The following is a 21,395-nucleotide window of genomic DNA, read 5'->3' on the forward strand; positions in this document are numbered from 1 at the left end:
CTATTTTTTTATTTTTACTTGTTCATTTTAGCAAATCAAGAGAAAAAATTAAAAAAAAAAAATCATGTTTTACCCTTATCATTAATTACTCATTCCCGAAATTATTTCTCAAATTTTTTTAAAATGCTATCATTATTATAAGTATTATGATAAAAAAAAAATATACTTTATTTAGGGTATGCAAAGTCAATATTGAAAAACTAAAAGGGAACGGAAGGAATACTAAATTTGGTAATAGACTTAGGTTCATGACCATTTGTTTTTGAAGCATCAAGAAAGAGCAATGTTTTTGAATTCGGACTCCTCTCCATTCTCTTCATTTCCCTAAGTGGGACATTGATTTTGTTGCATGCGACATGTTTAATTATTAAACGGATCAGATTTGTTTTAATTTGGTAAAATAAATTCACTTAATATAGTTAAGACTCAACTCTCATCAAAATCCTAAATTGTTTCACAAATAATTCTGCTTGAAGCAGGGCAATTTGTTAACTTGATTACATTGTGAGGAGTTTTAAGTAAGCACATCCTTGGACAGCAACCTTAAAGTTGGTAATGCGGAGCTATTTATATTAAAAATATTGATAAGCTTACTTGAGTTAGTGTAAAGGAGCTTAGTAATTGTACAACTGTCACTTAGTTAACTATAGTTAGGTGTCATTAGGTGTTAACTATAGTTAAGCTAATTAACTAGTGTAGTTGGTTGGTTAGTAGTTGATTAGTTATGTAAATGTACAGTGTATTTGGACATTAGTCGGTTAACACATTAATAACAGAAATTCTTTTCCCTTTTTTCTCTCTCTCTTCACTTCTTCGCTGCAGCTCTTCTCCTTCTTCGAATTCTCCAGATTTGTGAGAATCAACATGGTATCAGAGCATTAATCGTGTGAATCTAGGAGTTTTCATCATCAATTCAGCTAAAAATCGAGAGATTCACCGAACATTTATTTGTAAATTTGTGCCCTAATTTCAATGGTAGGAGATACAGTCGAAGAACGTGATTTTGAAGAACAATTGACCATGCAGGAATCGACTGTGATTGATCACAACCATCCTCTATACTTGCATCCTTCTGATGGACCGAATTCGTTATCGTTTGAATTTCAGTTGATCGGAATGGAAAACTACACACTTTGGAGTCAAGCTATGAAAGTTTCGTTGCTAACACGAAACAAGCTAGGTTTTGTGGACGGTTTGATCGCCAAAGATACCTTTGGAACGAGGTTCAATCATTTGTGGGATCGTTGCAATGCGATTGTCAAATCGTGACTGATGCACAATGTAAGTCATGATTTGCTAAGTGGTGTTCCGTTTCACTTAAGTGCTCGGTCAATAAGGGAAGATCTTCGTGAGAGGTTTGATAAAGTGAATTCTTCACGAATGTATTATCTTCATAAAGAAATTTTTACCCTAACTCAGGGAACATCATCAGTATCGGCGTATTATTCAAAGTTGAAGGATTTATGGGATGAATATGACTCAATTATTCCAGCTCCTCCTTGTGACTGTGAAAAATCAAAAAAACATCTTGCGCATCTACAGTATCAACGTCTTTGGCAGTTTTTGATAGGCTTGAATGATGGTTATAGTCAAGCTCGAAGCCAAATATTAATGAAGAGTAAAGCACCTTCTATGAATCAGGCCTATGCCATGATTTTGCAAGATAAAAGCCAAAGAATTATTGCTGGTAGTCATACTGTTCCTATTGAGTCTATGGAACCAACAACCTTGTTCACTTCGTGGAATAACACTCAGAAGCAACGAAGAAACTATAATGTCGAATGTGATTTTTATCACATGAAGGGCCACACTAGAGAAGGTTGCTACAAACTTAGGAAGTGTGACTATTGTAACATGAAAGGTCATCTCAAGGAGAATTGCTATAAGATCATAGGTTATCCGGCTGATTTTAAATCAAAGAAGAAAGGGGCTTCCATCAGTGGTCACTTGGCTAAGACAGAAGTACAGTCAGTACAACAACCAACAATGCCACAACCTCATGTGGTTACACCTGATCAGTATAATAAGATTTTGCAAAAGATAAACAACAAGAAGTCATTTTTTTCAGAATCTAGTGCTCATATGGCAGGTACATCTTTTCCTAGTGTACATATGGCAGGTACTTCCTATTATATTCCTACAAAGGAATCTAGTTGGATAATGGATACTGGTGCTACTAATCACATGATTAGCAATAACCAATTGTTGTTAAATGGTATTGAAATAGGAAGTTCAGGACAGGTTCAAATGCCAACTGGAGAGACTGCTAGAATTACTCATGTTAGGGATTGTGATATGCCTGGAGGTGAACTACTTAAGGATGTATTATGTGTGCCCAATTTTAAATTCAATCTTCTGTCAGTTTCAAAAGTGACAAAGGATTTGAATTGTTGTGCAGTATTTTATCCAGACTTCTTTGTATTTCAGGAGCTCTTCAGTGGGAGGCTGAAGGCGATTGGTAGAGAAAATGATGGGCTATATGTGTTGAAGACAAGGTCCAGGAATGATTTTCACACTCATAGCAAATCTATGGCAGTACAAAATATTACAGACTCAGAGATTTGGCATAAACGACTAGGCCATGTTCCTATGGTTGTTCTAAGGAAGATTTCTTTTTTTTTTCCCAGAACAATCTTAGATTTACTTTGAACAATTGTAATGTGTGTCCACTAGCTAGACAAACTAGGATTGCTTTTCAAACACATACTAGCAAATCTACTGAACCTTTTCAATTGCTACATATGGATGTCTTGGGTCCTTATAACATTGCTACTTATGATGGTATGCAGTATTTTCTTACTGTTGTAGATGACTGTTCTAGATCGACTTGGACTTTTTGATGAGAGTTAAATCAGATGTTTCTTGTTTGTTAAAATCATTCATTGTCATGGTTCTGAATCAGTTTGGAAAGCATATCAAAATGGTTAGGTATGATAATGGTGCAGAGTTCTTTAACTTACTTGTGGATATCTATTCAATACCTATGGGATTATACACCAAAGGTCATGTCCATACACACCTCAGCAAAATGGAGTGGTCGAACGAAAGCACAGACATATCCTTGAGACAGCTAGGGCCATCAAGTTCCAAGAAGGTGTGCCCTCAAGATTTTGGGGCTGTTGTATTGAAGCAGCAATGTATATCATCAATAGAGTTCCCTTGTCTGTCTTAGACAACAAATCTGTTTTTGAGGTTCTATATAATCGTACACCATCTCTATCACAGCTAAGAGTAATAGGATGCTTAGGTTATGCCTCCACTCTATCCAAGCAAGATAAGTTCAGTCCCAGGGCTATTAAGTCAGTCCTACTTGGCTATGGTGTTTTTCAAAAGGGCTATAAACTCTATGATCTTGAGACACACAAGGTATTCATTAGTAGAGATGTTATCTTCAATGAGTCCAATGAGTCCATTTTCCCATTCAAGACTACACAAAGCAATATTGAGATGTCATTTCCATAGGCAGTTGATACTTGCCAATTATCTACAGATGATGTCACTATTCATGTCCATCCTGATCCAGTTGCTCCAAATTCACATGATGAGGCTGGTCATCCTGCTCCAGTTTCTCCAACTTCATATGATGAGGCTAGTCAGCCATCCACAGAAGCCACACAGCCTCTTCATTCCTCTAATAACGAGGCAACACTTCCTGATTCAGTTCCTACTTCACAATCATCTTCACAAGAGGTTGTACCAGCACCACCTACAGAACTTCGCAAATCTAACAGAACTTCCAAGCCTCCTATATGGATGAAAGATTTTGTTATCCCTGACAAGTCTCAGGCTGCTCAAGCTTGCTCTCATCCTATCTCTGCTGTCATTTCTTATGATTGACTTTCACCTACTTATCAAAGCTTTATCACCAGATTTTCAGCAGAAGTTGAACCCACAACTTATGCTCAAGCAGCTAAGGATCCTCGCTGGGTTGAGGCTATGCAACTTGAAATCAAGGCTTTAGAGGATAATAACACCTCGAAAGTGGTTCCTTTACCAGAAGGCAGAAAGGCCATCGGATGCAAGTGGGTATATAAAATCAAATACAAGGCTACTGGGGAAGTTGAAAGATTCAAGGCTCGATTAGTAGCTAAAGGTTACAGCCTGCATGAGGGTCTTGATTATGAAGAGACATTATCCCTTGTCGTTAAAATGGTGACTGTACGAGCTGTTATTTCTATAGCTGCTATCAAGCATTGGAATATCCATTAAATGGATGTCTACAATGCTTTCTTGCAAGGGGATCTTCACGAGGATGTGTATATGAGCTTGCCACAAGGATTCAAGTCCACTGCTGGGAAACAAACTGCATGTCGACTTCTTAAACCTCTATATGGCCTTAAACAGGCTTCACGGCAATGGAATTTGAAGCTTACCACTGCCTTGCTTTCTTTTAGATTCATTCAGAGCCATTTAGATTATTCTCTTTTAACCAGGAGGTCTTGTGGGAAGACTATTGTGATTTTAGTCTATGTCAATGATCTCCTCATCACAGGTGATGATTTGAGTTTGATAGAAGAAACCAAAAACAAGCTGCAGCAGAGTTTCAAAATCAAAGATCTAGGGGAACTCAAGTACTTTCTTGGCATTTAATTTTCTCGGAGTAAAGAGGGTATCCTTATGCACCAAAGGAAATACGCCTTAGAGCTCATCTCCGATATGGGACTAGTTGGGGCAAAATGTGTGGGTGCTCCTTTAGAACTTAGTCACAAGCTCACATCATCCGAATTTGACAAACATATTGGTGATACTTCTGATACGATCCCAGTGTCTATCAACGCTTGTTGGGTAGGCTTTTGTACCTCACCATTACTAGGCCAGACATTGCCTATGTTGTACAGAATCTTAGCCAATTCATGTATTATCCAAAGGTTTCGCATATGGAGGCTATTGTTCGTTTGGTTTACTATATCAAATCTTCTCCTAGCATGGGCATTCTTATGTCTTCTGTTACTTCGAATACCTTGACCGCCTTTTGCGATGCTGATTGGGCTTCCTGCTCTGTTACGAGGCAATCTGTGACAGGCTATATGATTAAATTTGGCGCATCTCCTATGTCTTGAAAATCCAAGAAGCAAACCACTATCTCTAGAAGCTCTGCTGAAGCAGAGTATTACAGCCTTGCTACCACTGTTGCTGAGCTTGTGTGGCTCGCTGGTCTATTCTGAGAATTAGCTATGGATATTCAATTGCCTATTTCTCTCCACTTTGATAGTAAGTCCGCTATTCAGATTGCCGCCAATCTCGTATTTCATGAGCGCACTAAACACATCGACATTGATTGTCATTTCATGCGCGAGAAGGTGCTTCAAGGCCTAGTACATGTTCAATATCTGCCATCCTCCGAGCAAGAGGCTGACATTCTGACCAAGGCTCTCACTATTCTTCAACATCGTTATCTTTTGTCCAAGCTAGGGATGAAGAACATCTTCATCACCCCTAGCTTGAGGGGTGTAAAGGAGCTTAGTAATTGTACAGCTGTCACTTAGTTAACTATAGTTAGGTGTCATTAGGTGTTAACTATAGTTAAGCTAATTAACTAGTATAGTTGGATGGTTAGTAGTTGATTAGTTATATAAATGTACAGTGTATTTGGACATTAGTCGGTTAACACAGTAATAACAAAAATTCTTTTCCCTCTTTTCTCTCTCCTCACTTCTTCGTTGCAACTCTTCTCCTTCTTCGAATTCTCCAGATTTGTGAGAATTAACAAAAACATCATATATATAGTATTTCAATGTGGCAACTTTTTAAATTTAAAACTCATAAAGTTTAAATCTAGCTCCATCGTCTACGGATACCATGCAGGGTATAAATGGGTAATAAAAAATGATGAAAGCAATATGGACGTCAACATCGACCTGAAAACGGAAAAAAAAAAAAAAAAGAGGAAAAGAAATAATCATCAAAGAATAAAACATTTTCCTAATTCCACCTAACGTGCAAAATGTATTAAAAATATCTATCTGTATTTGGTGTACTTATAGCAGGTCCCCTTCCATGTGGTTATCCATTCTCATCCTGAAAAGGGGTATGAATATAATTCATTTTGACAAAGACGTTTTTTTGTGGTAATATAATATGTGAAAAACTTTGACTTATTAAGATACTGTTATAAAGTGTTCCGATTATAGTATGGATCAGCAAAGATAATTTTGAGATATTATGATCAAGACCTAACTACATTAAACTCACCGACAAAACCATGCACGTGGACATCTGCAAGACACATTTTAATTGAAAAAGATATGACTAAGACCACCTTTAATATATATTCCCTCCTTTTTAAATTAAGTGGCATGGCTTGAAAGGGCACGAAAGAAAGAAATAAAAATTTTTGAAATTTGTGTTTGTAAATATATCATAATATTTTTATGAATATAAAAGCTTGTCATAAAGAAAAAGTAAAAATTTTAAATTAAATTATTTTCACATTTAAAAAGAACAAAATGAATTGAATAACAAATAAATATTGATGAGCAGATGACCTTAAATATTGATGAGCAGATGACCTTACGTACACTAAGCTCCAGAGAGAACTTTCTTAAGAAAAAAAGGAGAGGTAGAGCCATATGAAAAAAAAATCAGAAAAGAAGCCTCGAGTTCTCTGTCTCCATGGCCATGGAGCCAGTGGTGAAATATTGAAGAAAGAAATGGAACTTGGTTGGCCACAAATTGTACTTGAAAAGCTAGATCTTGTGTTCTTGAATGGGCCTTTTCTACTTCAAGACAAAGTCGACTCTCATGACATTTTTCATCCACCTTACTATGAATGGTTCCAAAAGGTTGTCTCTCCTTCTTTTCTATATATATATATATATATATATTGAATATAAGATGTTCATTTCTAATGTTACTCCTTCAACTCAGAATCCACCACATATAAATTCCGAGTTCAACCCTATAATATATGTGTGGATGGTTGTTAATCTATACTAAATAGATAACGTGCAAATCGTAAAACAAGAACTTACTCGTTTAAGATCGGATGAACTGCGACTGAAATCGGTGGTCGGCGGTGGTTATCACGGTATAATAGAGCAACTCCCAACACATTCCAAAACAAAACCAACACATGTAACACACTTAGTTTGCACATATCATATAGTAGTATTCTTTACCAACTTCTACTTCTTGTTCCGAAAATAAAACAAGAATTGCAACAATATCTTGTAGGACTCCAAAGAAATTTACCATTTTGAGGAATGTGTTCAATATGTAGAAGCTAACATGGAGAAGTATGGACCATTTGATGGTGTTTTAGGTTTCTCTCAGGCAAGTATAATTGTTCTCTCTTGGATTCTTAGATAATTAATCAAAAGTTCGTTCTATTAATAAGTAATATATTAATTTATATGATTTTTATCCTCTTTTTAGGGAGCAATTGTAACTGCAACAATGCCTGGAATGCAAAGGGAAAGAGTGGTTCTGACAAAAATACCAAATATAAAATTTGTGATCATAATATCAGGGTTCAAGTTTGGAGCGCCCGAATTTGGATGCCCTAAACTTGCTGCTAATGCATATTCATCTCCAATCGAGTGCCCATCTCTGCACTTCATAGGTACTTTCCATGACCAATACAAATAACTTAATAATGGTATATTTAGTTTAATTTCTGATTCTTAAGATTTTTTTTTCTTGGATTACCCTCCTCTTCAATTTCCCTTTGATCCCCCTTTGTTGGAGCTATTGCTTTTTTGGTAACTCGAATCCATAACTCTGGGATTGTAGGTGGGGAGGGGAGGGGGTGCTGACCATCTGAGCAACCCCTCTGGTCAATTCTTAAGATTAAGAAGTTTAGTCTGATGCAAGAACTCGGTGTGAGTGAGTATTTTCCACTAAACAATGTTATCATAACATCTCTCAATTAATTTTTCTTGATTAACTTGTAGTTTTCTATAAATTACTATTATGCCAGTTTAATTAGAGTATTAGACTCCATCTATCCCGCTAGATTACACCTAGTTAATTACTTGTGACACTTTGATAGAGGGCCCAGTGCTTAGGTTGGATCAGGGTGAAAGATTAACAAATTTCTAGCTGCAAGCTTCCGAAGAAGGGATGCATATAACATCTTAGGTAAATTCTACATCAAAGGGAGAAAAAAATGAAGTGTTATATAAGATAGGAAACAAGTTCGCATCGTACACGTGTTTGATAGTGGCATAGCTCAAGGGACATAACCGTGAGGTCGATAGAGCTCAATTGGACAATATATCTCATGGCCTTAGGCTGTGACAAAAATATTACTAGAACGAAACCCCCACAGTAGGATGGTTGCCTCAACGACGACGCTAAGACCCTAAATGGGTCTATATATGATATACCTTGAGGACGAGTTAATGAGGGTGTGTCAAGATGAAGGACTAGCTGGCTTGCAGGCTGGCAAGCTTACGAAGAGGATGTGAATATGACACCTTAGGCACATCTCATGTTGCAAAGAAGAGAAACATGAAGTGCTACATAAAATAGAGCACACGTTCACATAATTTACACGCTCGATGATGGCATAATCTAAAGGATAAATCTATGAGGTTTGTTGAGCCAAAATGGACAATATGTACTATGAGTGTGAGCTGTAGCAAAAAATATGATATCAAATGTAAACTCCAACAATACGATGGTGGGTCAAACATCAACAACTACATTGAGCCTCTAAGGGGGCATATGTGACGCCCTTGACGAAGGGTGAGCTGATAGCTAGGTTAAAGGAATTGTACAGTTAAAACAAGGGAGATAAGAGAATTTAATATCATAACTAGGGAAGTTAGTGTTATGAAGCCAAACCTGAAGAGAGATTTGTGAATTTTGTTTTTTTATTTTATTTGTTAATTACTACTAATTACTCTAAGATAATGTAAGAACAACCATATGATATCTAATTTTCCATAGAGGATAGATACTCTTTAATTGCTTAAACATTATTTCAAAAATTGTTGCAAATAACAGTATTATTTACCCAAAAAATTGAGTAATAATTAAACTTATATTGTGATTTTAAGGATATGTGATTTAAAGTTTAAACCAGTACCAATTGATAAAGAATGAATTAAATAGAAAAATTAGACAATAAAATAAATCAAACCGGTCTGCAAACAATGCCTCGACCTCGATTCGAGATAGTTTCGGGGTTAGTTAAGAACAGTAGAGGATAGAACAAACATCGATGAACAGTAAAACAAAGAAAGCAGCGTGTGTGTATATTCTTATCAGTGAATAATTCTTGTCCCCCTACAAGTGAATGGGATTCCTCTTTATATAATAGAGGAATCCTAAATAAGGTACAACTCTAATAACGGAAGTAAATCCCATGATTGGCACTAATAACCGCTTTGATTTGATCTGTTCTGAGATTTCCGTCGTGATCTTCGACCGATTACTAATATCTCGCCATTCAGTTATTACGCCTTACTCGAAGTCAGTCATGCTTGATCTCGATTGTTGCTGGCCTCGATATCAATGAACACTTCGATCTTCAGGCTTGATGTTCTATATTCGAGCTCGAGCCCGATCTATTATGAAGTTACCCTCGAGGCAACTCCCCTGCCAACGACATCGGGTATGCCCGATTTCGACCGTATACAGATAGTTCCCTCGTTTTTTGGAGTATAACGAGCATGTATAAATTATACAAAGAAGAATTCTTTCTATATCATATCTTATGTCTCAAAGAAACTTTTCTGCTATACAAGCTCCATACTTATGATTTTGTGAGAAAATGGCTCAAGGGCCAAGTGCAAATATACCTCATACACTCGGGGATTATCGTCAACGATCGACATATACGAGTAATCTAAAATCAAATTCATAAGACCTCAAAGAGGCATCCCTTGATCTATAGGCCAAGGACATCACTCTCGGGGACTAACACTTCGAACAAGTTCGAAGTGTTATTGGGAAATAAGCCCAAGTGGCATACCCAAAGGCTACTGGAGACGTTCGAATCCAGCAATAAAAATAGGCCTTCGAATTCTTTGAAAAATCAGTTAAAAAAGGCTACCCTCGGCAAGTAATTAAAAGGGCTTCGATGAAATCAGTCCTCGAAAAACCTTAAGAGATATCAAATTATCTTAACGCAAACGTGCTAAGGCACAAAAAGCAAAGGGGTTTCAATCGACATCGAACCCTCAAAAAACCGAATGGGTAAAGAATACGTGTTAAGGCATAAAGAAATTTTTTACTAAGTCTTCTAAGCCGAAAAAGGGAAAAAATAGTCATCTTTTAGAGGCCATATCGGCCCAATCTAAAGAGCCTAAGGGCCAATACACTTAGAGTTCGAGATTTTGTTCTCACTCAATTCGGACCTCAGGGTTCCACTATTCCAAGCTCAAATAAAACCGACTTGAATATAGCTCGAGGATTCATCATCATTTGACATAAAACCTTAAGGGGTCTGTTACTGTGAGTTCGAAACTTACTCGAACTCGGCTATAAAAACAGTACAATTACGACTTCGATCAAGTCATCCGAAATCAAAATCCCGAATATATTATTGAAGTCGGGGACTCGCCCTCGCTTAACTAAAAAACCTAAGGGTTTGTTCTACTTTGAGTTAGAGCTATTGCTCACTTGATTATAGAGGCTACAACAACCCGATTGCAACAAAGTTTTCACAAGGCAAAGGCAAAACTAAATTTATCATAAATCAGAAATTGGAGACGAAACGGAAAGAAAAGAAATCTTTCATATATGCAAAGTATTTACAAAGACCACACAGGGTCTTACACAAAGAAAAAGAATTCCTAAGTACCTAGTCTGCCTCGGGAGCCGCATCTTCGGGAGCTTCATCTTCATCTACTCCGCTCTCGGATCCACCCGCAGAGTCTGCATCATCAGAAAGCAAAGCTCTGGCCTCGTCCTCCAAAACCTTCACACTCTCACTATCAGCCGTGAGGTCGAAACTGCTCAACCAATTCAGCCTTCTGCTGAACCTGCAGGATCAAAGTATTAGTCGCCAATATCAAGTTAATACATAACAAGCTCCCAAATTTATACATTACCCGTTCAATGAGCTCGATTTGATCTTGATGAGCTCTTGTCAGCTCGTCTCGAATGCTCATGATCTCTTCTTCTTTTTGCACATAGAGGAGTTTGAGGGCGTCTATCTCCTCCGTAACCTTTTGAGGTCAGCCTCACATCGGGCCAGCTCAGCTCGGTATTTGGAGGATGCTTCTCGATGGAGTGCCATAGCCTGTACAGAAAGGAAGGAAACCAAACTTAGAGAAATAAGTCCAAACGCAAGCATGGTAAGATGGGCTAAACTTCACTTGGTTCAGAAGTCGCTGAGCCTCATCAAAAATGAATGATGCGTCCAGGTCGGGAACATCATTGACCCCCGCGAAGCAGCCGCGAAATATATTATCCCCTTCGTGGGCCATCCCCACATCGGGGGTCCCCATGGACCGGGAATCCCGAAACTGCCCCTCAGAGTATGTGGGGTCGGGAGGCGAATCATCAATGTTAATTGCCCCGAGCGAGTCACTTGGGGCATTCTATTCTCTTTGAAGGGCCTCAGAACTAGACCCTTCGGGCACACCCGCCGGTTGCTCATCACGGTAGGAGGCATCATCAACACCCGATGACTCGGGGACTCTGTCCGGACCTTCCTCTAAGATCACCTCGGTCTGTGGCTGAACCTCCTCGATCGTCACCGGCTCAGCAGTTTTCGAAGCTTCGATGAATTCCCTCTTCCGAGACACCAGCAGGCAGTCGGCATCTTCTCCCTCCTCGTCTTCATCTCCTAGTGTTTGGACTACATCGGAAGACAGAACGGCAGGATCAGTCTTCGACTTTCGAGCCTTGCTTTTCCTGGGCTTTGGGGTATGTGGAGGTGAGGCCCTTCTCCTTTTCTTGTCTTTGGTCGGCTTCGGGACCTCCTATTCCCTGAAAGGAGGTAGCCTCATGACGAAATTATCTCCAAGACCTGTATGAGAAGAAATCAAGTTAAAAAGAAGTATTTCACAGGAAAGCATCAAACACGGACATGGGAACTTACCATGATTTTTGGCCTCCCATCGACCCTTGGCCAAATTGCTCCACGAGCGCTCAGTATACGAAGAGGTTGAAACCAGTTGTCGAACCCAACCTGCAAGGTCCGGGGCTGCACCAAGAAACCAGGGGGAAGCTGCACCATAAAGAAGAATATAGATGAGAAGAGGTAAAGGAAACATAACAAGTAATCAAACGTTATCGGTGAGGTTCTACTTACGCTTCATGTTCCATTCTTGGGGGAATGGCATCTTCTCGACGAGGATTAAGTCGGAGGTCCTGACTCGGACAAATCGGCCCATCCATCCTCTGTCCTTGTCCTCGTCTATGCTCGAGAACAGCACCTTCATGGCCTGGCGCTGAAGCCTTATCAATCCGCCCTGATAAAGACGAGGGTTGTATAGCCTTATGAGATGATCGAGGGTGAAAGACATCCCCGACACCTTGATCGAGAAGAATCTGAGCAAAATGACAATGCACCAAAAAGAGGGGTAGATCTGGTCTAGGGTTACCCAGTATTGGCGGCAGAAGTCGATTATGACAGGATCGACAGAACCTAGTGTGAAAGGGTAAGTATACACACTTAAGAACCCTTTTAATTGACTAGTGATGTCCTCCCCAGGGGTAGGAATCACCACCTCTTTATTCTCCCAGTGGCAGTATTTTTTCACTTGCTCGAGATTGCCTTCGGATATCGAACAGATATATCTAGACATGGGCTCGCATCAGCCAGGAACCGAAGAGGGTTTTTTGACTTTAAAGTCGGAAGTAAGTCCACATGGCCCAGGGATGCACTCTTCGATACATGGCTCCGCTGGTGTTTTGTCACCAGTCGGTCGCGATGAGGAGGCCTTTTCTTCTTGAGGAACGGTCTTTGATATTTTTGCCATTGCTATATGAGGTTAAAGGGAGAAGAAGGCAGAATTATTGTTTTAATAAGAGATTGGAAAATAGAAGTCGGCAAAGTTGATGAACTTGAACAAAATAGAAGAGCTTTTGAAGATTAGAAGAAGTTTGAAAGTAAAGTTTGAGAAGATCATGAAGGTGGTCTATTTATAATAGCCACTTTGATGGTTTGAAAGCACTGGTGGCCGACCATCAACTGGTGTTAATTAATGACCTTGAAAACTGTGCAGAAGCGACGCTTTAATCGCTTATGTCATGATGTTGACGTCATAATTGATCAAGGTATTAAATCGAAGTCTCGAATTCGTTTCTTTGTTTTTCCATCGGGGCTCGACTAATCTATACGGATACGGTTCATTCGATCGTTTGGCCCATTATAAAGTTTCTCTATCGAGACCCTTTGACACGAAGTATTTTCCTCAAAAGTGTAACATCCGAGGGTGATGCCCCCCAGTATTCGATATTGAATGTAAAGAAGCCTTTGATACTATTGAATTGTTCTCAGGTAGCACATAATTGTTGCCTCGTTAAAAACCTCGTCGGAAAAACTCACTTGGGACAAAAACCGATCTAAGGGAAAAAGAGTGCAACGCGTGCTTTAAAATGTGAGGTCTCGATGTCTTCAGTCGAACACCTGCAGTGAGTTAGTGTCGAATATATAAATGAAAAAAAAGGGATAAAGTCATACCTTAGCAATAATACTGTTTGAGAAGCGATATGTTCCAATTATTTGGCAGTCGTTCACCGTCCATCGTGCCGAGCTTATAAGATCCCTTTCCGAAGATGTTGAGGACTTGGTAGGCTCACTCCCAATTTGGGCCGAGCTTCCCTTCATTAGGATATCGAGTGTTGATGGTGACTTTCCTCAGGACTAAGTCCCCGACTCTGAAGTGGCGAAGGTTGGTTCTCCTATTGTAGTATCTTTCAATTCGTTGCTTTTGTGCAGCCATTCGAATGAGTGCGGCTTCTCGTTTTTCATCTAATAATTTGAGGCTAGTATTCATAGCCTCGTGATTTGACTCTTCTGTTGTCTCTCGAAACCTGGCACTGGGCTCCCCTACTTCGACTGGAATCAAGGCTTCGGAGCCATATACTAAGGAGAACGGCGTTGCCCCCATACTGGACTTTGATGTTGTTTGATATGCCCAAAGGACTTCGGGTAGAATTTCTCTCCATTTTCCCGTAGCGTTGTTCAACCTTTTCTTTAGGTTTTGAATGATAGTCTTGTTCGTTGATTCGGCCTGTCCGTTCCCACTATGGTGATACGTCATTGATAATATCCTTTTTATTTTGTGGTCTTCGAGGAATTTTGTCACTTTGCTGCCGATAAATTGTTTTTCATTGTCACACACTATTTCGGCGGGTATCCCAAATCGACATACGATGTGATCCCAGATGAAGTCTATAACCTCTTTATCTCTCACTTTCTCGAACGCCTATGTTTCAACCCATTTAGAGAAATAGTCAGTCATAAATAAAATGAACTTAGCTTTACCTGGGGCCGATGGCAAAGGGCCGACGATATCCATTCCCCATTTCATGGATGGCCATGGGGATAGGACTGAATGAAGTTGTTCTCTGGGCTGATAGATCATTGGTGCAAACCTTTGACATTTATCATATTTTTGAACAAACTCCTTAGTGTCTTTTTCCATGCTATACCAGTAGTATCCTGCTTTAATGATTTTGTGAACCAGTGATTTGGCGCCGGAGTGGTTTCCACAAGTACCTTCATGGACCTCTCGTAGAACATAATCGGTGTTTCCTTGTCCTAAGCATACTACCAATGGTCCATCAAATGTTCTTATGTATAATATTCCATCTTCAGCCAATGTGAATCGAGCAGCTTTGGTTTGTAGGGCCCTCGACTCGTTAGGGCCCGATGGGAGCTTTCTGTTCTTCAAGTATTCAATATATTTATTCCTCCAATCCCAGGTTAAGCTTGTAGAGTTTATCCCGGCATGACCTTCCTCGATCACGGATCTCGAGAGCTGAACGACAGTCCCTGAGCTGATCTCATTTTTCTCGACCGATGACCCCAAATTTGCAAGTGCATCGGCCTCACTGTTTTGTTCTCGAGGTACATGATGTAAAGTCCATTCCTTCAAATGGTGCAAAGTTACCTGCAGTTTGTCCAAACACCTTTGCATTCTATCCTCTCGAACTTCGAAGGTTTTGTTTACTTGGTTCACCACCAGTAAAGAGTCACACTTGGCTTCAATGAATTTTGCTCCCAATCTTTTAGTTAGCTCGAAACCTGCAATCATGGCCTCGTACTCGGCCTCATTGTTAGTCAACCTAGAAGTTTTGATAGATTTTCTAGTAGTGCTACCCGTGGGCGGCTTCAAAATGATGCCTAGCTCGGACCCCTTCATATTCGAAGCAACGTCTATGAAGAGGGTCCATACCCCCGATGATGTACCCGATTTTAACAAGAGTTCCTTTTCAACTTCGGGTACGAGGGTTGGCGTGAAATCAGCCACAAAGTCCGCTAAAAATTGAGACTTGATGGCCGTCCGGGGTTGATATTCGATATCATACCCACTGAGTTCGACAGCCCATTTGGCCAATCGGCCCGATAGTTCGGGCTTGTGCAAAATATTACAAAGTGGGTAAGTTGTTAATACGCATATGGGGTGACATTGAAAGTATGGTCTTAACTTTCTAGAGGCACTTATCAGTGCAAGTGCCAATTTTTCCAAGTGTGGATATCTAGTTTCTACTTCTCCTAAGGTTCAATTTACATAATAAACGGTAAATTACGTATCTTTCTCTTCTCGAACTAGGATACCACTTACCACGATTTCCGATACTGCCAAGTACAAGTAAAATTTCTCATCTGCCTTTGGTGGGGTGAAGCAGTGATGGGCTTGATAGGTATCGCTTCAATTCGTCTAATGCCTGTTGGCATTCCGGGGTCCAGGCGAAATCATTCTTCTTTTTTAGTAGAGAGAAAAATATGTGGCTTTGATCCGACGACCTCAAAATGAATCGGCCTAAGGCAGCTATCCGTCCAGTTAGCCTCTGCACGGCTTTTACACTGTCCACAACGGTGATTTCTTCGATGGCCTTGATTTTATCGGGGTTGATCTCGATCCCCCGATTCGATACCATGAAGCCAAGGAACTTGCCCGAACCAACCCCGAAAGCACATTTCTCGGGGTTGTTCCTTAAAATCTCGAACGTTTCCTGCAAATAAGCCAAATGGTCCTCTGGGCGCAAGGACTTAACTAGCATGTCATCAATATAAACTTTCATTGATTTACCTATTTGTTCTTCGAACATTTTATTTACTAGGCATTGGTAAGTAGCTCCTGCATTTTTTAGCCCGAAGGGTATTACATTATAACAATATGTTCCATACTTGGTAATAAATAAAGTTTTTTCTCGGTCCTCCGGGTTCATTTGGATTTGATTGTACCCGGAATAGGCATCGAGAAAAGTAAGGATCTCGTGGCCGGCTGTGGCACCGATCATGCGATCGATGTTAGGCAGTGGAAAAGAATCTTTGGGGCACGCCTTATTTAAATCCTTATAATCTACACACATTCTAAGTTTATTCTCTTTTTTATGGACTACAACTACATTGGCTAACTATTCGGGATATTTCACCTCCCGAATGGACCCTATTTTGAGAAGTTTAGTTACCCCGTCCTTTATGAGTGTGTGCTTTACCTCGGACTGGGGTCTTCTCTTTTGATTCACCGGTTTGAACCTAGGGTCCAAGCATAGTCGATGCGTCGTTATCTCCGGTGGGATCCCTGTCATGTCGAAATGGGACCAAGCAAAACAATCTATGTTATCAATAAGAAATTGAATAAGCTTTTTTCTGAGTTCGGGGGTTAATACTGTTCCCAGGTATATCTTTTGCTAGGGTAGGTACTTGATCAATATAACATGTTCCAGCTCTTCGACCTTTGATTTGGTGGCGTCAGAATCTTCGGGAACAATAAAAGTTTGAGGGGTCAGAAAATCCTCCTCTTTTTCTTCTATCTCCTGCTTCCCTGATTTGGTTGAGGCTGGTGGCTGTGATTGCTATTTGACTTCATATTTACCTTTGATGCTCGACCTTTCCTAGGTTGATAATGTCGATATCGGTGTTACCTCATCGACCACAAACATTTCCTTTGCAGCATGCTGCCCCCCGTATACTGTTTTTACACTGTCTGACGTCGGAAATTTCATCATTTGGTGGAGAGTCGAAGGGACTGCTCTCATATTGTGGATCCAAGGCCTTCCGAGCAGGGCATTGTACCTCATGTTGTCCTCGATTATATGGAACTTGGTATCTTGAATGGTTCCAGCCACGTTCACCGGTAGAATAATCTCCCCTTTAGTTGTTTCACTGGCCATATTGAAGCCGTTTAAGACCCAAGCTGCGGGCACGATTTGATTTTGTAGGCCGAGCTACTCCACGACCTCGATCGGATGATATTCGCCAAGCTACCTGGATCCACTAAAACACACTTAACTTGAACTTTATTTAATAAGATAGAAATTACCAAAGCTTCGTTGTGGGGCTGAGAAATGCCTTCTGCTTCTTCGTTGTTGAATGATAAACTGTCTTCGGGAACATAATCTCGGGTTCGTTTTACCCTAGTGATTGATACCTTAGTGCGTTTGAATATGGGTCCCTGTTGAATGTCGACCCCACCGACGATCATATGAATGACATGTTGGGGTTCTTCCTTTTCATTTTTCCTGTTGGCGTCCCTTTCTCTAAAATGATTCTTGGCTCGATCGCTGAGGAATTCTCGAAGGTCGCCCTCATTGAATAGATGGGATAACTCCTCCCTTAATTGCATGCAATTCTCGGTCTTGTGACCATGCGTGCCATGATACTTGCACGTCAAATTTGGGTTTTTTTGGGAAGGATTGATTTGTATGGGTCTGGGCCACCTAGTATCTCTGATCCTTCCGATTGCCGATATAATTCCCGATGCATCGATGCTAAAGTTATATTTCGATAACCGAGGTGCCTCTGTGGGATTGGCATACTTGTCAAAACCACTTTTGCTCATAAGTCCCCGAGAATTCTATCCTCGATCACTTCTTTGATCATTCCGGGTGGAATTGCATCTTGAACCATTGTTCCTTCGATATGCGGTATATGGTTGATATCGGTCTCTGTTCAACCGTAGCTCCCTATAGATGTCCCTCTTGTTTTTAACTGTCGACTTGTTTGGATGTACTGAACCGGAATGGGCTCCTAATCGGTCGCCCTCGACCCTGATCTTCGATTGATATCGATTGTGCACATCTGCTCAAGTTACAACTGGATACTCGATCAAATTTTGTTTCAACTGACGTGATGCTATCGAACTCCGCTCGTTCAACACTTGGGTGAAAGCTTGAACGGACCAATCATCTGTGACCGGTGGCAACTCCATGCGTTCTATTTGAAATCGGGACACGAACTCCCTTAACATTTTATTATTCCTCTGTCTTACCTTGAAAAGGTCCGATTTCCTCGTTGCGACCTTTATGGCCCGACGTGTGCCTTTACGAAATAATTTGCTACTATGGCAAATGAGTCAATGAAGTTTGGTGGCAGGTTGTGATACCAAATCATTGCTCCCTTCGAAAGGGTCTCTCCGAATATTTTCAACAGCACATATTTGATTTCATCATCTTCTAAATCGTTACCCTTGATGGCGCATGTATATTAAGTAACATGCTCGTTGGGATCGGTGGTCCCATTATAATGTCTGGCATACAAAACTTCTTTGGAATAGGCTTCGGAGCCGCACTTGGAGGAAACGGCTTTTGTACAAACTTCTTCGAATCCATCCCTTTCAAGATTGGCGGTTCCTTCGGTATCTGATCAACTTGAGAGTTGTATGTCTCCATTTTTTTATCGTTGGCTTCGATTCTCTTCTCCCCTGATTCAATTATTTTGGTGAGTTCCTTGACCATTTTCATTATCGCAGGATCAGTCCCCAATTCATTAGCATTCATCCTTTTCGGTACTGGCTTGGTACGACGAGTAATTTCTGGCTTGACCCTATTCGGAGCTCTATGTTGATTTTGTAACTGAGCAATAGCGGCTTGCTAAGCCTGAAGCATCTCGAATATCACTTGGAGACTGACTCTTTCGTCTCCTCTGCCCTGTGTTCCTTGGCCACTAGATCAGCCTTCTCTACGTAAACTCCCATCGAGATTTGTGCCTAGGTCCGCGTTTAGAGAAACGTGCGTATTGGCATCGACTGGGTTGGCAACCGGTTCTCCCCCGAGATTAGCCTGTGGCACCTCGACTCCTGGAGCAATCACATATTCGTTTTCACCATGGAATCCGAAGCCATTGTCACCGTGTGTGGATACGTTTTGTGAGTTTGACGTGTTTTAACCTGAAAGCAAAGATACTTGACAAGAACAAGCATAAAATAGTGTATTTTACCAGAATCGATACTGAACAATCACTATTATCCTTAGCCCCATGGTGGGCGCCAAACTGTTTAACCAAAAAATTGAGTAACAATTAAACTTATATTGTAGTTTTAAGGATATGTGATTTAAATCAGTACCAATTGATAAACAACGAATTAAATAGATAAATTGGACAATAAAATAAATCAAACATGTGTGCAAATAATGCCTCGACCTCGATTCGAGATAGTCTCTAGGTTAGTTAATAAGAATAGTAGAGGATGGAACAAACAACGATGAACAGTAAAATAAAGAAAGCATCGTGTGTGTATATTTTTATCAGTGAATAATTCTTGTCCCCCTACAAGTGAATGAGACACCTCTTTATATAATAGAGGAATCCTAAATAAGGTACAACTCTAATAACGGAAGTAAATCCCATGATTGGTACTAATAACCGCTTTGATTTGATCTGTTCCGGGATTTTCGCCGTGATCTTCGACCGGTTACTGATATCTCGCCATTCCGTTATTACGCCTTACTCGATATCAGTCATACTTGATCTCGATTGTTGCTGGCCTCGATCTCAATGAACACTTCGATCTCCAGACTTGATGTTCTATCTTCGAGCTTGAGCCCGATCTATTATGAGGTTACCCTCGAGGCAACTCCCCTGCCAACGAAATCGGGTATGCCCGATTTCGACCATATACAAGTATCTTTATCTTTTGTTTTTTCAAAAAGATATTATACATACGGATGGGGCAAGTTGATTTATTCTTGTTGAAGAAAAGGTAGCTGCTCAAAATTGAAACAACTAGAACAAAACAAATAGTGGACTCCACTTGGAGTAACGAATCATGTAAATTCACCATGTATTGTACGTTACCTTTTTATTTTCAAAAGTTTCTACTAAGCAATCACTTGATTATAATCTTTCTAGTTAATTTGAAGTATATATGTCACTTGATTATATTCTTTCTAATTAATTTTGAGGTATATATGTCCTTTATTGTGATATGTGTTGTATAGGTGAGAAGGAAACCAAAAAGACAAGCGAAGAAGAACTTGTGAAGTGCTTCGTTAATCCTGTTGTGATTCATCACCCAGAGGGGCACAAAGTACCAAATCTAGGTAATTGATAAAATTCCCAGTAACAAAAAAAATAATTGTGAGATTATACATTTATGAAAAAAATAATAATAGGAGGAATTAGGTGTTACGTATTTCGGTAATAAAATGATACAAATAAATTTTTTGGGTTAAACTTGTGTATTCGAAAAGTTGTAAGGAATGATTTGACCATTTGAATAAAAGTTAAAAGTTTACTAAGGAAATTTAATTTGACCATTTGAATAAAAGTTAATAAATTATGACAGTTTAATAATTTATTACAATTCTTATGTTACCAATTTAGATTATAATAAACAATTACTTGTTGTTGTAGGTTATTTTAACCTAATGGTGTAAAGAAACTGTTCATGACTTGACTTAAGTAATTTTTTTAGTAATCAGATTTTGATCCTTTTCTGTGTTTATCATTCAGATGCTGAAAGCGTGAAAACTGTGATAGCATTTATCAACAAGGTCAAGAAAATCAAGATGGCATTGCAGGGAAACTCAAAGATGTAATTTTCTTCTCGACAGAGAAAATGTATTCGTGAAATATCACTATATGTCTATATCTATTAATATTGAAGACAGTAATAAATACCAATTTATAATTGGTCCGTCACTTTTGATTGTAATAACTCTCCGAGACACTAAGAGCCTGTTTGGCCAGCTTCTAGGAAGTCAAAGAAGAAGTACTTTTCTTGAAATTTGATTTAGCCAAGGTGAATAAGTGCTTTTGAGCAACGTAAATAGTTTTTCTGCTTTTGAGTAGAAGGTACAAATTCTAGTTTCTTTCAAAAAGAAAAAGCGGAAAATTAATTGTTTAAAGACAAAAGTAGTTTATATTTTCAAATTATTTTTCATTAATTTAATTTTTCCTTTTTTATTTATTTATTTTATTTCTATTTTATCTTTTTATTCTCCTCCTCCCATTCTTCTTTGAAATAGTCTCTCCACTATAAATAGATATCTACGGGAATAAAGAAGCATATTTTTAATTTATATTGGAAGATATATTTAAA

At 39.4% G+C, this 21,395-nt stretch overlaps 2 protein-coding genes across 4 annotated transcripts; both read left to right on the forward strand.

Annotated features, from left to right (window-relative positions):
* Positions 1–1,272: 1,272 nt before the first annotated feature.
* On the forward strand, positions 1,273–4,209 carry LOC107819354 (uncharacterized). Its single transcript, XM_075228636.1, has 6 exons — positions 1,273–2,592; positions 2,674–2,781; positions 2,903–3,094; positions 3,226–3,366; positions 3,463–3,779; positions 3,870–4,209. The coding sequence occupies exons 1-6, from the start codon at positions 1,273–1,275 to the stop codon at positions 4,207–4,209; spliced, it is 2,418 nt and encodes an 805-aa protein (XP_075084737.1).
* Positions 4,210–6,495: 2,286 nt separating this feature from the next.
* Positions 6,496–21,080, forward strand: LOC107819358 (dihydrofolate reductase). Of its 3 annotated transcripts, none has more exons than XM_016645465.2 (5): positions 6,497–6,782; positions 7,174–7,272; positions 7,375–7,561; positions 20,293–20,394; positions 20,807–21,080. In XM_016645465.2, exons 1-5 carry the CDS (start codon positions 6,570–6,572, stop codon positions 20,890–20,892), a joined length of 687 nt encoding a protein of 228 aa, XP_016500951.1. In that variant the 5' UTR covers positions 6,497–6,569; the 3' UTR covers positions 20,893–21,080. The 3 variants fall into 3 exon arrangements, with proteins under 3 accessions (XP_016500952.1, XP_016500951.1, XP_075083854.1); XM_075227753.1 differs by having other exon boundaries at positions 6,498–6,782; positions 7,174–7,276; positions 7,379–7,561; XM_016645466.2 differs by lacking the exon at positions 7,174–7,272 and having other exon boundaries at positions 6,496–6,782.
* The last annotated feature ends 315 nt before the right edge of the window (positions 21,081–21,395 follow it).

This window comes from Nicotiana tabacum, chromosome 13 (genome assembly GCF_000715075.1).
Source record: "Nicotiana tabacum cultivar K326 chromosome 13, ASM71507v2, whole genome shotgun sequence".
NCBI lineage: Eukaryota > Viridiplantae > Streptophyta > Magnoliopsida > Solanales > Solanaceae > Nicotiana > Nicotiana tabacum.

Excerpts from the sequence above, each read along its gene's own strand:
- LOC107819354 (XM_075228636.1), top strand. The coding sequence starts at position 1,273 with ATGCACAATGTAAGTCATGATTTGCTAAGTGGTGTTCCGTTTCACTTA. Across the intron at positions 2,593-2,673 it reads GACTAGGCCATGTTCCTATG|CTAGACAAACTAGGATTGCT; the intron begins GTTGTTCTAAGG and ends TGTGTCCACTAG. Across the intron at positions 3,367-3,462 it reads ATGATCTTGAGACACACAAG|GCAGTTGATACTTGCCAATT; the intron begins GTATTCATTAGT and ends TCATTTCCATAG.
- LOC107819358 (XM_016645465.2), top strand. The coding sequence starts at position 6,570 with ATGAAAAAAAAATCAGAAAAGAAGCCTCGAGTTCTCTGTCTCCATGGC. Across the intron at positions 7,273-7,374 it reads GTGTTTTAGGTTTCTCTCAG|GGAGCAATTGTAACTGCAAC; the intron begins GCAAGTATAATT and ends TCCTCTTTTTAG. Across the intron at positions 20,395-20,806 it reads GCACAAAGTACCAAATCTAG|ATGCTGAAAGCGTGAAAACT; the intron begins GTAATTGATAAA and ends TTTATCATTCAG.